General features: G+C 34.4%; 1 protein-coding gene across 2 annotated transcripts in view; it reads right to left on the bottom strand.

The window, feature by feature from the left end:
* Positions 1-16,966, bottom strand: part of hob (bridge-like lipid transfer protein family member hobbit) — a 64,843-nt gene that overhangs the window by 27,813 nt on the left and 20,064 nt on the right. For both annotated transcript variants that reach the window (XM_071590795.1, XM_071590796.1), the window contains exons 11-17: positions 15,534-15,870; positions 14,343-14,508; positions 13,361-13,501; positions 11,355-11,541; positions 11,036-11,216; positions 5,117-5,565; positions 1,579-1,751 (exon numbers count right to left, since the gene is read on the bottom strand). In XM_071590795.1, the coding sequence (XP_071446896.1) occupies positions 1,579-1,751; positions 5,117-5,565; positions 11,036-11,216; positions 11,355-11,541; positions 13,361-13,501; positions 14,343-14,508; positions 15,534-15,870 (1,634 nt within the window). The remainder of the gene's footprint in view (positions 1-1,578; positions 1,752-5,116; positions 5,566-11,035; positions 11,217-11,354; positions 11,542-13,360; positions 13,502-14,342; positions 14,509-15,533; positions 15,871-16,966) is intronic.

Below are 16,966 nucleotides of genomic sequence, written 5' to 3'. Positions count from 1 at the left end.
CTTTGAAGAAAAATAGAAAAAGATGTAAGGAATTGAATAAAAAAAACTTTTTCCAAAAAATCTGAGATGGTTTATTTTTTATAAGATATCAGACCTAACTTTCCGAATAACCCTCATACTTATATGCTCCACAAGAGAAAAAACAGTGACTGTGGTTCAGGTTTGAGTTCACTTAATGAGTTATTCCGATGGAAAATCGCAGGGATCAAGACTGTAACCAGCTAGGTGAGTTTAAAATCCATTTATGTTTAGACTACAGCAGTTTCTTCCTTTGGATAAGGAAACTCAAAGTAAAATCTGAGAAAATATTTGGCATAAGTGCAAATAATTGAATTAAAAAATGGCAGATCAATGCATTTTTTTGTGTGACATAACCAATATTTTACTATTGTACAATAGGAAGACAAAATAATAACACACAAATAAATTAATAAATGTTCAACAGTAGAAATGAAAAGTATAATAAATTAAAAGTGATATGAATGCAGAAAGAAGCACATTTCAAAATATCATATTTTTCACTGTCATTAAACATATGTGGTCATAGCAATTGCTATGATAGAATAAAATTTTTAATGCAAACCACTTCATAATGTCACAAAAATATCACCACAAATATAATGTAAATTTACATAAATTCCATTGTCAAAAATGTTAAAAAAGTTTGTGAATTAGCATGAAACTCAATAATAATTAAAACATTGGTCTAACCTAATCTAATCATAAAAAGTCATTTTTGATTTTTTTTTGGATTGAGGTATGGAAAAGTTTGTCCTTTGAACTCTTGAATGCCTTGATAGATTTATTACAGTGGTTAAGACATCTATCTTACAGGTTCAATTTACACTGCATGTTTTGGCATACATCTCTGACATTAATTGGCAATTTAATACATTGTATGTAATGTTAACCCAAAAAAGAGCAGTTAAGAGTAAAAACAGAGCACTATGAGCACAAAAATTGTAGGAAAATGTAAAAGTTCTTAGATTTACTTAAGAGGAGCAAGAGAAGCTTTCAATTCTTTAATTTAATTATTGTTATCAGTCTATTTTAAATGGACTTTTCTGGCTTTTTTAATTGTCCATCCAAGGTTGTAAGTCTATAGTATAAATGATCAGAAGGCTGGCATATTAAACACAGCAAAAAGTCAGGATAACAATATCAGAGCAATAAAAAACCCTAAAATACACAAACTTTGAGTTCCCATTCATACATGTATGTATACTGCTCAAAAAATCCATTCATAAGAAAATTGATTCCATAAAACATTATTCAAACAGTAATATTAAATACTTATTTCAGGATTTATTAAGTAGAAAGATGGAATTTAGAGATAAACTTCAGCTCCTCCCATGAACTTCCCATTTTCCTTCATCAAGCATCCCTTCTTTCCTTTAAGTATTGGATTTTTTTCTTGAGGTTTTGACATACCATGGGCGAATTTGCCAATTCTTTAGTCATCAGATAATTTGACAGTTGAAAAGTACAATAGTTTCCATTGCAAAAATCCAAACAAATTCAACTGAATTAAAATAACAGGATGCATAGGCACATAGGTGAGCCATCACCATTACAGACCTCTAGGCGGAGCTTCCTGCTCAGCTCCAACCAACTTCCCCCAAATGTGCATCTCTTTGATAAGCATCAGGGGCTGTGGGAAGTCCCTCAACTGGAAGCGCCAAGTCCTACAGCTGGCTCGCACCCATCGACACCAAAGAGTGGTGAATTCAAGGCCTTCCTCAGGCCATGGGCTGATCAGGAAAGTATAAACGGAACAATATTTACCAAAAATAAAAGTAGCAATATTTATACAATTTCTATTAGGCAAAGTTGGCATACAATATCAATGAGGCAGTTACTAATAAAGGTGACCGACTGCTGACTTCATTTTTACCAGTAGAGATGGGCAAGATTTCAGGAAGAGGGAATTAGGATGAAGAAAATCTTGACTCATAATCAGACTATTCTCAACTCAGATGCTCAATAGGTCAACAAGTAAGAGTCACTTCTATTGGAAAGCATTCTGCATATCAGGTGCTCTCCACAAGTAGAAATTGTAATTTCCCTGAAAAGTTGGTAACCAACAGAGGAAGAATATGAACCATGGAGTGATTTACGATTTAATATCCCTATTACATTGCCCAGCAATGCTAGCACATTTAATTAACTATCAAATACCTCTTTTAATTTTTGGTCCGAATTACATTTGATAAAATAGTTCTGCATCTAACTTCATGTAAGAAAAATAAAGTTTTAAATTGGCCCACATCTGATGATTCATGGTAACAATATTTACTTGTATGATGAAAATGTACCATAGATCATAATACTGATGAAAGAAATAACCTTTGAAGCTTACTGTTATACATTGGAAAGATACTGTAATTTCCTGTAAGACAAGCAAGATCAAGGACTACAGCCACATGATAGTTATGGCCTGGCTGATAGCTCTATCATTCACTCTCTCCTTGAATAAATGAATATACGTAATGGACATGCCTTTTTTTCTTGGCTGGAGAGATATCAGCATTAGTATTAATTGCAGAAGCATGTAGTAATGATTGTTCTCATTGTATGTACATAGAAGTCTACGCATGAAAGTCAATAAAGAAGACAAAATTTTCAAATATCTATATTTGTGTGGATATCCCTTGGGAGAGAAAATGACATGAAGAACTTGGCACCAGAAGAGAATGGAAGAGCAACAAACTTGAAGTCTACATACATTCAACCTTAAGCAGTATCTGAGTGTCATAAAGCCATTGAAAATGGTTGCTTTTAATACCAATTCTAATAATATCCAAAAAAAAACAGAAATCATGCATTACACAAAAATATAAAATGACAATAACCTCTTGAGATCATAAGAAAGAAGATGGCCATACTGTATTGCATTTAAACTTTAATTTGTGAATTATGCTTATGAACATGGAAACAAGAGAGCTGAAAGGCGTTTTGGCCAAGTGATGACAAATTTATGGGTATCTATAACAAATAAACACTGGCATATGTGTAGCTGCTAATTTTTTCATCCAACAGTTCAATTTTCTAAGCGTTCAGTGTTCATTTCAAAATACTTATACATTTTTGTCTGATCCCCAGGTATTTTTCGTAAATTCTTACCTGAAAAATAAGGGAGCATCTTATGGGCCAGGAAATACAATACTTTCCTCTGATTAATACATGCACATAATTATTGAATGAACAATGTCAGAGATATTGAAGAAAAGATTTAAATAGTGAAATTATTATTTTTTTTGGAAGGTACCTCACCCAACAACACTAGGAAAATTTTGTCAGTACCTGCTAAAACCTCGATACTGGCAAAATCAAAGGCATCTAAGTATTGTAGCATTGATTATTCCATTGCAAATATAAATATACACTACATGGGGAATTGATCACAATTTTATAGTTTGATAAACTATTATAACAAAAACTTCCAGAGCGACATATGCAATCCGCAACAAAATTCACCAAACAATAATATCCACTTAAAATATAAAGAATATCATGAATTTTATAAATGTTCATAAAATTTCCTTTCTTTGCGAGGATGGTGATAAGAAAGAGCTGCAACAAACAGGAACTTGTATGGTTAACTGAAATGTATTCACCAATTACCATTGCATAAGTTACATTTTATTGGAATGAATTAGGTCCATGATTCACATTCCAATGCATTTATATGATCAAAGACAATTGAAGGTGTAGAATTAAAAGGCCATTTTTTATGAGATGCAAAATATGACATATTCACGTTCTCCTTGAGCTGTAAAGTTAGCTTTCAATACATATTTGTACAAATAATACTCATTTGCTTGGACTTAAAGCATTCATGTAATACGACATATTACTCTTGATGGATTATAAAACTTTCACTTTCTTCCTGATCATGAAAACCCGCAAATAACCACTTCTCTCATTTTTCCTTAAAATTAAATCGACTGCAGAGAGGAAAAAGTGCTGCACTTCACTTTGGCCCAGAATGAGCGATTCCCTGCTGTGCTCAACTCTAGTTGCAAACTTCCCAGTCAAACCAATCACTCTGTTACCCATTTGATTACATTTTACTGGCAAGAATTTTGACAATCGCTGCCCCACATTCTTGTGGTAGTCTGCGGGGAACTTAAATGCAGATGTGTAAATGGCCATGGTTTTTGCCCATAGGAATTCAATTTTATACATCAACTAAAATTACCACAAAATAGAAACTAAGCTGAAAACCACTATCAAAGAACACCATGAAATTACTTTAATAATATGCTGGACTATGACAGCCTTCCTGGATATAATATTTGGGCCTACAATGCATATCTACATTGTTTTTACCATGAAGAATATGCATACAAATATGGAATCATGGATCTTCCAATGGTGGATTTAAAAATACATTTCAGACAAATATTGTAGTTCTACCACTACTTCATCCTTGAGACATTATTTATAATTTTTGTCAAACAGCAGCCAATAAGTTAGTTAAAAAAACAAAATGAATGGTTATCTTATAGTTTAGCCAATGCTCTATGTTACAAAGCACATGTCAGAACAATGTTCAAAATGCACTCTGCAGTAACATCTGAGAGCCTCCCAACTGCTGACACTGGCATAATCACAAACTTTTAAAATGATGACAGTTTGCTATTTACGAATAAATTTATGGCACAAACTCTTGATTAGTTAATTTATACAAAGCATTTGCATGTGCATTCAGTTAAATCTCAAATTTATGATCTCGAGGAGCCGAGTGATAAAATGTAATATCAAAGCTCAAGTAAAATGGAGAATGGAAGAAAAATATTTGAATCAGGCAATTACCATGGGCAAAACTTAACCATGCAATATAAAAAATTAGCTTTTCATCTGCCCGGTATGGTGGGACTCTATGTAAATTGCAGGTTCAGAGACAAATTTGAGGTTATTACTGCATTGATTAACATGGAGAGCTACTGGGGTAATAAAAAAGTTATGTGTATTTGAGGATTCAATGAAATCAGGTCATGGAAAGTCTAGGTTTCACAGCACTGAAATATATACTTAATTGGTAAATGAAAGTTACAATGGCCATGAGAAGGACATTTGAATTTTGAATCTGATAGCATGGAACCAACAATACCTGTCACTATCCATTTCCCTCATCGCCCCCGTAGCCTTCTCTGTGCCATGTATGGATGGATCTGCGAGAGCGAGGATCTCAACCTTTTCTAGGAGCCATCCAAAGAGTCTCCTTGAAGGCGGAGAAACCTGCTCCTCATCCTCCTCTTCTTTGCCCTTCACCCCACCCGTGTCATCTTGTCCACCTTCCTCCTGCCCCATCGCCTTTGCAGCCATCAGCTTTGACCTCTGAATGTAGATCTCGGCATTCTTCTTGATGAGGGAGGCATACAGACCCTCTAATCGGCCAGCTGGAAGAATCAGGTGAGCCTTAAACAGTTCCTGAACTTTCGAGTCCAACATTCTTTGGCGCATCTGGCTCTCTTGGTACTCATCCTCCAAGAGCTCATAGTTATCCCGCAGTCGAACCTCAAAAGGATCATCACTCATTTCAAAGAGGAAGTCGTCAACCTGGAAAAGGTTCAATTACAGAAATAATTGCATCAATGCCTGTTCAAAGAGTAGAAAATAACAGTATTTCTCTCAATAAATGACATGGGCTTTTGGACAGGAGATGTCCAGGGTAGATAACACCCATTCTGGAATAATTTTGGCCCACGCCAGAATCATTTTAGAGTAAGAATGTAAGGAAACACCAAAGTATGTAATATACATGTGTATGTAACTTATTTATCACCAAGTTTTGATTTGTGATATGCATAATTTAAAATAACCCTTGGAATTAATGAAGTAATAAAAAAAAAGATTTTCACTGCATCAATAAATTCATCTCCATAAAAGAATATTTGCAAACTTTCTGGTCAATTTCAAATTGCTACTGAAATACCACTTGTTGAACTAGTGCAATGAGTTATATTTTATCTCTTGATTTGATATTTTATACTGCATTGACACTTTAAAAGACTGAACAAAGGGTCCCAATAAAAAAAAGAGAAAATATGAATCAAGTGTAAGATCAAGGAATTAAGAATAAAATTAAAACTAATATGTATCTTCTGTAATTTACAAAATTCCCAGAACAATTACAAGTTTAAAGCCAATCATAATGAAAACCCTCATACATTCAGTAAAACTTAATGAATGTTGACACAAAAAATTTGAAAAAATTAACATTTGATCAACAAAACTAAGGCTATAAAATTTTCAAGAAGGACAAAATCTAATAAGATAGGAATTAGTTAACTAGAGCAGGTGGAACAGTTTACCAATCTCAGGTTCTGGACCAAAATGGTCAAAGTAGTAGTGACTTAAGAAGAAGAATTGCCTTAGGCAAAGAAGCTTCCACAAGGAGGGAGAATTTGATGACAGGCATGTTGAATAAGGAAGTCAAGAAAAGATTCATTATAACTTTGATAAGGAGTATGGTTTTGTCAGGAGAAAAAACATGGTTTTCAAAGCAAGACAATTTGCATATAATGGAGGCTTTTGAAAGGTATGAGTGGGGAAGGATGGAAATGGTGAAAGGTACAGAAAGGAAAAAAAATGAGGAACCACTAGGCATGGTAAAGGAAGAGCAGGGTCTGTAGGCAGAAATACAAAGAAGGTGGGAAGGATGGATGAAGAGCATTTTGAATGGCAATGGGACGTTGAAAGACTGTGAAAGAGATGAGAATGTCAAGCAAGCAAGGAAGGGGTAGGCAAAGAATAGGCACTTTGGACATAAGAAGGGATGAATGAAGTATGCAGAATTGAAGAAGGATTTATTGTATTACTTTATAGGTTGCGTCCATCCAAAACCTATTTAAATTGGTAGAATACCAAAAATAATATTTGCTCATTCTTTAGGACATTCTCAGGTATATTACTATTTTGTAATAAACCGTTTAAGGTAGGCTTTGGATGGAAACAGACTTAACATCACTAAATTTCTTAGCTTCATCTAACAAGACACAACTTGACACCCCACACGACAATAAACTGCTCTTAAATTTCACATATTTTCAATCTACCTTCAATCCTCTGATCTATTAAGGTTACAAAAAATTTTGGAATATTATAAAAATATACTGGGAAAAATGGTATCAACTACAGATACCTGTAATCACAGAAATTAATTGCATAAATTCTTCCAAGGTGTAACACTGGGTTGAGATCTCCATTCTTGCTATCATTTCAATGTTTGTCTTGGACATCAAAACAAAGGCTTGATTGAAGGCCTTGACTACCCAGGAGGAATTGATACACAGCTAATGCACCAACAAATTGCCAGCATTAACAGAAATGTTTTAAATTGTTTTCTTGACCAAAATATCATTACCGATGACCAGGAAAAAGATCGCAAATCATTTCAACTTAAAGCACTATCATTCCACAAACAAACTTAGAAATAAGATAAACCACTCCAAAAGATACCGTACAAAAGATTACCATATGACCCCCAGTATGCATAATTTATCGCCCCATGCACAAAATATTGAAGCAAAACTTAAGGCACACATATATCAGCTCAATATTGATCAGCTATACCCTCCTACTATCCTAAAATTATTTAGGGTCATTTTTAATACCAAAAATTGCACCAACAACGTTATCGGGGTATTTAAATGAGTTCCTACGTTCCAGTGGATTTCTAAAGTTTAGTTTTTGAATGTGCATTGCTTCAGTTAAATTGTCATAAATTTCTTCAAAATTGAAATTTTTAATGGAACTTTGAATGTAATACTCAAAAATAATTTTATGTTTCCTCTTTGTGAGACACTTCATGAAACATTTTCCTTCGTGGAGTGGAACATCGCAAGAAGAGCACACATACCTAGTCTCCTTCCTAATTTTTCTTGAAGCACACACTTTGCATCTTATTGTGTGATATTTTTTCTTCCCCTAACCCATAATAGGAATGAGATGATTTTTACTAAGATCTCTCGAGAGATGATGTGGGTGATCCCTTGAAGGAACATGCTGTGTTTGCTAATTATCGCTGTCTTCCTCCAAAGATGACTCATCTGGCTCCTCTCTACTTGTTGCCCACTCTTTGGCGTTCTGGAGCAGAAAGCCTTTGAATCGAATGCTAAATAATTAATTTGGGGGTCTTATAAAATCTAAAAGCATCAAAAAGAGCAGCATAATAAACCAAAGCACTTCTTTCATTGACGATTACGTTGTTTTTCTCATGATTGTATAATACAATAAATACCTGTCTGCCCTGCCTTTCATGAACTTATCATATTTCAAAATGCAGATGGGTTTTTCAATTCGCAGTCCTGTGATCCTATCTATCAGCTCTGTATTACCCATCCTAGCACTGTGAATAATATTAGTCATCCTCACCTCCATTTTGTCTGTCCAAATCACCCAAAGCACTTCACATTTACGAGAAAATGGGCACTTTACCTTTTTTATTATTTTTGCCTCACTCTTTAACGCGGCAGGGAGCCCTCTATTTGACCTGATGGTTGTAGTAGAGACTCTTTGAAGTACTCTCTTAATTGGCTCTCTTATTGGAGTCACTTTCACTAATCAAGAGATGAGGGACTTTACTATTTCTGACCTTCTTTACAATATCGGAATCACTTCTGCTCTCGTTGCTCTCTGTCATACTCCAATGCACATCTGACAGATCATTGGCAATCGGATCTCATAAAATTTCTTCCTTACGCAAAGCACTCTCTTTCCCATTTGATGCCATTATACGAAATATTCCTTTAAATATTTCGAAAAATACAGATTGAGAAAACCCTCTTGCAAGAAAAACCCAACACCACAATCACAATTCACCAGGACTCAAGGAAACGAACTGCTCAAGACACATTGAGAGAAAGAACTGACCAGAGCCATAAAAGAACTATGTAGGATTCATTATTGGCCCCCTAATTCTTTCCATAATGAATATTTAGGTTGATGGAGCAAAGCTAAGAGTGCATTCCATTAGCCAGGAGTAGAACTTGCAGGCAAGGCAATGGTCCTTGAGGCGATAGAGATAAGTTTCCTCGCCAACGGTTCAACTAGGGCCATGTGGATAAACACTCAAGAATTAATGAGGCAAGGCATTGGGGTACCCGAGGAAGAGATTTAAGAAATATTACCCTCCGAAATGAAGAGGGATGACAAATAAGTTTCAAGCTGTTGAAATTGAAATTGGGCACCAATACAGAAAAAGTCTAGGATTTAAAAACAGTAAAACACCTTAAATTATCAAAATCACTCAACAAAATTAAAAATTAGGTAACGACTGTTCTTAGTGAATAACGAAAGGAAAGTGAAAAATCACCACCAAACATGTAAATAATGTTAATTTTAAGTTTAAAATGAGGCTCCTAAATGATGAGAATTCTCCTTATCCATCTGCAATGGTTGGCATTAAAATGACGAGAATTCTAGCCATCCATACGCAACGTGTTAAGGAAGGTTGTGAAAGGAAAGACTAATAACCATTTTTAAGCTTCACCCAACATAACTCAATGTGACATCCAAAACCTTCAATTTCACATAATTTCTGCCTTGTTTCAATCCATCTAATATGCCTACTCTTTTCCTCATTACTGCTTCACCTGCCTAATATTCTCCCCTCAATCATAGCCTTCAATTATCCATCGCTCATCAAAATCCCATGCATCCACCTCTCCTACCTCCTTTAAATTTCTCAAGCAACAGCCTACCTTACCCAACCATGCCCTGTACCACTTTGTTTGTTTCCTTTCCATCCATTCTTCTCTATACTAAGTTTCTTGCTTCAATGACAAAGTTTCTGTGCCAAATATAACAATGTTCCACAACAAAATTTCCACTTATCTATTCTTAATATTCTTTTGCTTCTAAAATTAACTTCTGAAATGATTTGTGTGAACAAACCCATCAGCCTATATCCTTACTTGAATAAAGGTGAGGGAATGTTTACCTCATCATGGAATGCAAAATAATTATTAATCTGTTAAAATTCAGAAATTTTTACGCCAATAAGTTTTACAAATTACTTTGGCATTTTATTTTAGCTACTATTATATCATGAAAGTTGATTTTCAAATATTATTCTCAAAAATACAAGGTCTATCCCCAAGGTAGTAGAAAGTATTTTTTCCCAGATAGATGGGAGGGCAGCGGTTTCTCTGGCTGGGTTACAGGGAGGGGAGTCTAAGGAAAGGCTTGAGGCCAGTGGCAGTTGGCTCCCAGCCTTTGCAGAGCGTAGATAATTTTTGCGAAACCTCTATTATGTGACCTTGTTTGATTTTTCATTTAAAAATGATTCTCTTCTTCAACTCTACCCATTCTAAAGACCCACTCCTTAAAAAATTGTCATCCATTTAATGAATAACTTGAGTATCAGTAACAAATTTTGATAAGGATAGTTTCAGCGTACTGTTGATGACAGTATTTGCATGTTTCATGGGCTGCATAATATCAGACTGATTTGCTCCCCATTTTCGTCCCCATAGCTATACAACTGACTCTCTTCCACATACCCTTATTCATTTCATCTTCAGTGGACCAATAACAGTTCAAACCAAGTTGAACTAAGTCACTCATTTTGAAGTTAGCATGGTTTTACAATTGAGCAACAACTGAGAATATGTTGTGATACAAATACATTGTTCCCGTAAACCAATAAAAATAACCTTAATTCATTTAGAAATTGCACATAAGGCAATATCACAAAGATACAAGACAGGAAAGGAAGGAGGATAAATTGGCCATCAGATTAAGAATGGTACTGATATCTCTGCTGCAAATAAAAATATGTAAAGCATATGCATTTAAGGTGAAAATGGTTGTTCAGAATAATATACATTATACCAAGAGGTGGACATAACCCTCAAAGAACAAGGAGTTGATGGGTAAAGAATTGATTTCAAAGCTGTATAAAGTAGAGTCAAATTTTCACCATATCGTATGGCTAGATATTCAAATATGGGCAAGCCAACTTCATAGCAATGTGCCAGAGAAAACTGCAAGACAATGATTGTTTTGAGATTAAATGAATATATACCTTGATTAGCAAGTCACAAGGCAGTGGACTTGAAGCTGTGAATGGCGTTCTCTTCACCTTTGGACCTCCTCGATGAAGCTGTCTGACCCATTTGAACATATTGACAAACTCATTCTGAACGGCTTCAGCATATTTGTGATCATATGGAAAGCACATCTTCAAAGATTTTATGTTAACGCCCCTGATGAATGTTTAGAAGAAAAGAGATAACATATTTTAGGTTTAAAACTTATGAGGAGCACTGAGCTGATAAAAATTGTTACATAATTAATTTCTTTAGCAAGTCCATTAAAAAGAGAAAATCCAAAAGGAAAATCACCAAGTTTTATTCCAAGGCAAGACAAATCCTTCCACATTTGCCCTCTCCAGCATGATTTCAGCATTGTGAGAAATTTTTGATACATTGAGTCCCTCGACTGAAAATATATTCTTCTTGTCAACTGCTATTCTTCCAACATTTGCCAAGATACCAAATGCTTCCTTTGCTGAATTAATGGTCAAGTCATCTAAAATTGAAGGAAACCAAAAAATTAGTCTAAATTAATAATAATATAACCAGCAAAACATAATTATGTAACCGGCATAAGTAGCAATAAGGAGTAAGTGAAGAACTCATTTTAAATAAGTGACCCCACTTGTAACTGTTAAGCCAAATATTCATTTAGGGATGGTAACTACTTGGAGCAATTCATATATCAGAGCTACAAAAAAGGACCATAGATCTGGTACAGAGCATACAAAAATCATCAGAGAAGGAAAATAAATATGAAAACAAAGAGAGGTCACTTGAAGAATTAAGTGGAGAGCCTATAAAACCAATCCCAAAATTTTTAACCTTAGAGGATGACAAAATTAACAAGTCATTCATATTCTGAGAAAAATAATAGAAATATACAGCTTATTGACCATTAGTTTAGTTTTATTTCAGTTAGTTTCCATTTTAATCAAATTAACCCTTATTGAAGCCAATGGACATCTTATGCACAATAAAATTTCCTGGTTAGCTTAAAAAATACCCTGACTTTTCCACATGCCATGAAGTTCCACACATTCTAGGTTTATGACAATCATGATTGCTTGACGATGGTTTTCTTATCTTTTATCTTATCTTTCATGGTTCCTTACAGCATCATACACTAATTTATACCTAAATATTCTTCCACCATAACCAATGAAATTTAACATGGTGTACTTCACACCTTTATTTCAACAATTCTTTTCATTTTCAGAATTGACTTTTAGTATTTCTTAACTGTACTTCTAGAAAGAACATTGAATATTGCCAACAAAATCAAAAGAAATTTCAAATGCAAAACTCAAAACACTGCAATTGGTGAGTCTCAGGAAATGGGAGAGAGGGAATTGAGTGCCAATTTCTTGGCAAAGGGTTCACTGGTTCCTGCATCACAGCTCATAAAATTTTAACTGCAAAGTACTTAAGCTGAAAACAACACTAGACAGTGATGCTGCATTCCTCCCATCCTTCCAATTTAGGCCCCTGAAATATCTTTCTGCTCTCAAAAATGAAGACTCAATGTAAGGGATGCAGATTATGAGAAAATAAGAAGATATTTCGGTCGAATAATAGGCACTGAATTAATGAGAAGCTGTGGATACTGCATCAATCCCAACCTTTTTTCCTTCCTGCACACCAGACCTCTGGTGATACAAGTACCCCTAGGACCTGGATAAGCCACTCATGGCTTGTCATAATACTAACTAGGGGTCAATCCACCACAGTTAACACAACACCCATACCTATGGTGGGATTTGAACCCTACAGCCTTAGGTTAGAACACATTTACATTACCACTCTGACTAATCCACCCCTATGATTCAAAAGTGATCAGACCTAAACAAATACTGACTCTGATAATCCTGATTTATATGGCTAAAGCATGAACACAAAATATTTAGAATTCAAACATTCATTGCTATCTTTAATCCCAACTTGGAGCAGAAACTCCAATATATAGTTAGGAATAATACAGAAGAGGAACAATTAGAGGTTTCATAATGAAAATATTTATGTGGGTGGGTAAAATCATGGATAGTGTTTAATTAAACCCCTGGATAAGCAGCTATTGACTTTTTAGAAAATATTCAAGCAGCAAAATTTGTTCATCAACCAACCATTTCACTAACTTTTATGAATCAAGATACATTAAAATGTGGAAGAAATTCACAAAAAATTTCAAATAATAAATTTGCCTGAAACCTCTCATACTGACAATAATGCTTTGGGATTGATATACATATACATAGAAAACAATAGAAACAACCAATTATGGACTTAAACATTCTAGAGTAGCAAAAAAATCTTACCAAAGGAAAACAATAACTGATGTTTTCCGGACAAGATAATTATCAATCCCACATCACCTTTAGCTCTCACAGTCACACTTTTGGATGACACCTTGGATTCAGATTTCTCTTGTTTGTGCTGATCAGGTGAGCTCCAGAGCGCTGAAAATATACTTTTTTACTTTTCATTCACTTCTTACTAAATAAAAACATAAATTACATTTAAGTTTCATGAGCAGTGAAATGAAATATAATTTTCCATGGCACAGTTTAAAAGTTTCTTTTTGAAGATTAGATTCCCAGTCTTTCATTTACTCAACTTTCATATTGATCCACTACACTTTTAAGTAACGTGGTATGACAAAACTTACATTATCCAGAATGGACCACTATATGTATCTAACCTCTAAGATTTAGATTATATATGCACTGTAGATAGGTGACTGTAACCCCTAATAAATACATCTTAAAAATTCATTAATGATTCATGAGTGACGAAGGCTGGAATAAGACTAAGTGCTAATATTTCAGGCATTTGAACGTACGTCTACAACAGATCCTAATATTTATTTTTTCTATTCTTCTCAGTTCTACTCTTTCTAAGAAGCTTATTTTTGTATATTATGACTTTAATACATACATACACCACACACACAAAAAAAAATATAAATACATATTTTTGTGTGTGTGTGGACAAGTTGGTCATTGAAATTTCAGCAGCAGAATCAGTAAATTGTAGGGGAAACAAGGAGAAATTCATCCTTCTAGTTTAAAACCATTCTTTTACCTTAAAAATTTAATTGATTGTAGAGCAATCTTTTATTTTTTGAGACTTTCATTTTTATCTTACTGCAATGTATTTCACCCACTTATTCAGCTTCATAAAACTAATATTGTTTCAATAATGTTACACAATCAAACATCACACCTTTCATTCCAGTTGAGGCCCAGATTTACTTACATGCCACGTTCAAACCAATCACCACTTTTTGGAGATACTTACTTGAAAAAAATTTGCAGAATGACTTTATCTCTGCTGTAAGACCACGAAGCCTTAAATACAGTTCGGTACTCCATGTTCCTTTAACTTCTTCCAGCAAATGCACATTAATTTCACCGGACAAACGTCTTGATACAATCTTGACCTGCTTCAAATATGCCCAAAATGCCTGGAAAAGTTAATTTTTGGCTGTTAAGTATGAAATATAGGTCTTAAAAAGATATATACAAAGACATAGTTAGATACCAGAATTACATATGCAATATTTAGGTTAACTTTCAAGCAAATCCTTTGAAATGGAGAACCTTCGAGATTTGACATGGAAGCATAGGATGCTCCATGTGAATCATGGAAATGAAAATTATGTAAGTGAACTGCTTTCAGGCAGTCAGGTTTAAGCATTTGGTTGTCCACAATTTAAGAACCACTATTACACCAAAACTTTTCATGAATATTATTTTAAATGCACTATATATAGGTTTTATAAGGTTTATGATTTAATTGTATTATATTTTGTTCAGCTTTTATAGTTATTATTAAAATATAGATGGCCAATATTTTAAAATATGATAGGAAACCTGATTATCCCACAAATACGAAGTTCTGCCATGGAATTTCCCTTTAGAGGGTAGTAAAGATTTTTATTTTGTCTAGAAACAAAAACCATGTAAGTTAGATGATTAATAACCCCATGTGGCAAAAAATAAAATTATGATTTCACAGAATTCGTATCCAGAGTGCTCAGATAAAAATAGTTTCTACAACTGTGTGCTGAACACTGATTCATCCAATTTTTTTTCATTTCTTTAATAAACACAATTCGGAGCACATACTGATTTAAAACCAAATAATACAACTTTCCTACATTATGAGCCCCAGTTTTGATTTTTTTCATGAATTGCCTCTGAATAATTACCCAATTACCCATTCTCTATAGTTCAAAAAAACTTAATTGTCTGTTGCTTCTACCAAAAACTAGTACAGAATTTTTACGAAATAAATTGAGCAAAGAAAATATTTATGATCACTCATTATTGAACTGTCATCAAAATTAAAGGTTGTGGTTTCTACCATTCCCTTTCAACATTTCGACATGGTGGGCCACTAGAATGAAACATCTAGACAACTAACCTTCTTTGGTTTCCAATGGGAACTAATGCAGGATGGAAATAGGACTTATCAATGAAAACCAACCTTCAACTCCTGAGACTTGGAGCATGGATAGTGCTTTCCTAAAGCACATGAGACTGTAACTGCTTTTGCTCCCTCTAAGTTCACGCATGCTTCAAGGGGTGAGCCCTCGAGTGAGGCGGAGTCCACACGCAGCATGAGACAGGATGAATTGTATTCAGCAGGCGACGTTGATCGCTGACCATCAAAAAGGAACAGGTTAAAGCCAGTGAGTGTCACCGTCATGCCACACCCCTCAAGGAAGCCTTTTATTACGCCACCCTTCTGTCCCTTCTCCACACTCATCACCTGAGGTGAAGACCTTTGCATGAGTCGCATCTTCTGATAATCTTCCATGCACCTAAGGAATAAAAATTAATCACAGCTTTCACATGAGCTTTTGTTCCTTTTTATGCCTTGGCTTTCATGTAAAATGTACATATATGTGTACATGGATATTCTGTTCTGAATATTTCAAAAGATATCTCTCGTAACATGTAACCACCTAATGATAAATAAAGATGCAATTTATCAAAAATGCCATGTTATTAAGTAAATAAGGAAGGATATTTATTCAAGATAATCAGCTGGCTACTACAAAAAAGGTGTATATACTTCAAAAAATATAAACATCATATTAGGGGCTAAGTGGAAGAACTCCAAGACATCTAACCAGCACCTACAAAAACAGATGGGGTTAGTACATCAAGCCATCAAGTTCAATACTTCGCACAAAAATTTGATGTGCAACATAAATCTCAGTATAAACTACACCCTTATTTTTTCTTGTAGCAATGCAGGGCGATCATGATTTTTAACATGGATACGTAAAACTTCATCATTAACAATTTTGAACTGAATCAGTTAAGATTTTAGTGGATAAAATCATGTTGAAAAAGATAACTAAATTTGCAAATTTGGAAAAAAATGAATAATTTGGTTATTGGTTATGCACAATATCAAGCATAGGATGTATGACCCATGATAAAAAACATTTTGGAAGCAATTAGTCATTGAAAATTCATGGAATACAGTGGAACATCATAATACAGCCATGATTTGTTCTGCAACCTTTCTCATAAAATGAAACACTTGTTCAGGGAATCATTTTTTTCCATATTGAGTAATCTAAAATACCATAATGTGTTCCATGCCAAAAAGATAAATTTTGTGCAAGCTTTATTAAAGAAAATTATTTAGACATGATTCAGGATCGTAGTTCATGTTCATCTTTCCTTCTTAGGCAGAATGAAACCACCAGGTACACGAATTCGATTCATAAAAAACAAAACTTTTTGAAGCCACCGATGAAGTTCTCTGCTGCCTTTGAGTCAGAGCTTGCTGCTTCACCATGACTCACAATGCTGTGAATGCTGGTTCTTCCCTTAAACTTCTCAAACCACCCACGGCTTTCTTTCAACACATCTTTTTTGTCCAAAGGTGATCCCTGCATTTTC

The sequence above is a fragment of the Hetaerina americana genome, unplaced genomic scaffold (genome assembly GCF_022747635.1).
Source record: "Hetaerina americana unplaced genomic scaffold, ioHetAmer1.1.p SCAF_4, whole genome shotgun sequence".
Lineage (NCBI taxonomy): Eukaryota > Metazoa > Arthropoda > Insecta > Odonata > Calopterygidae > Hetaerina > Hetaerina americana.
This window is presented reverse-complemented; position numbering and strand designations above follow the sequence as displayed.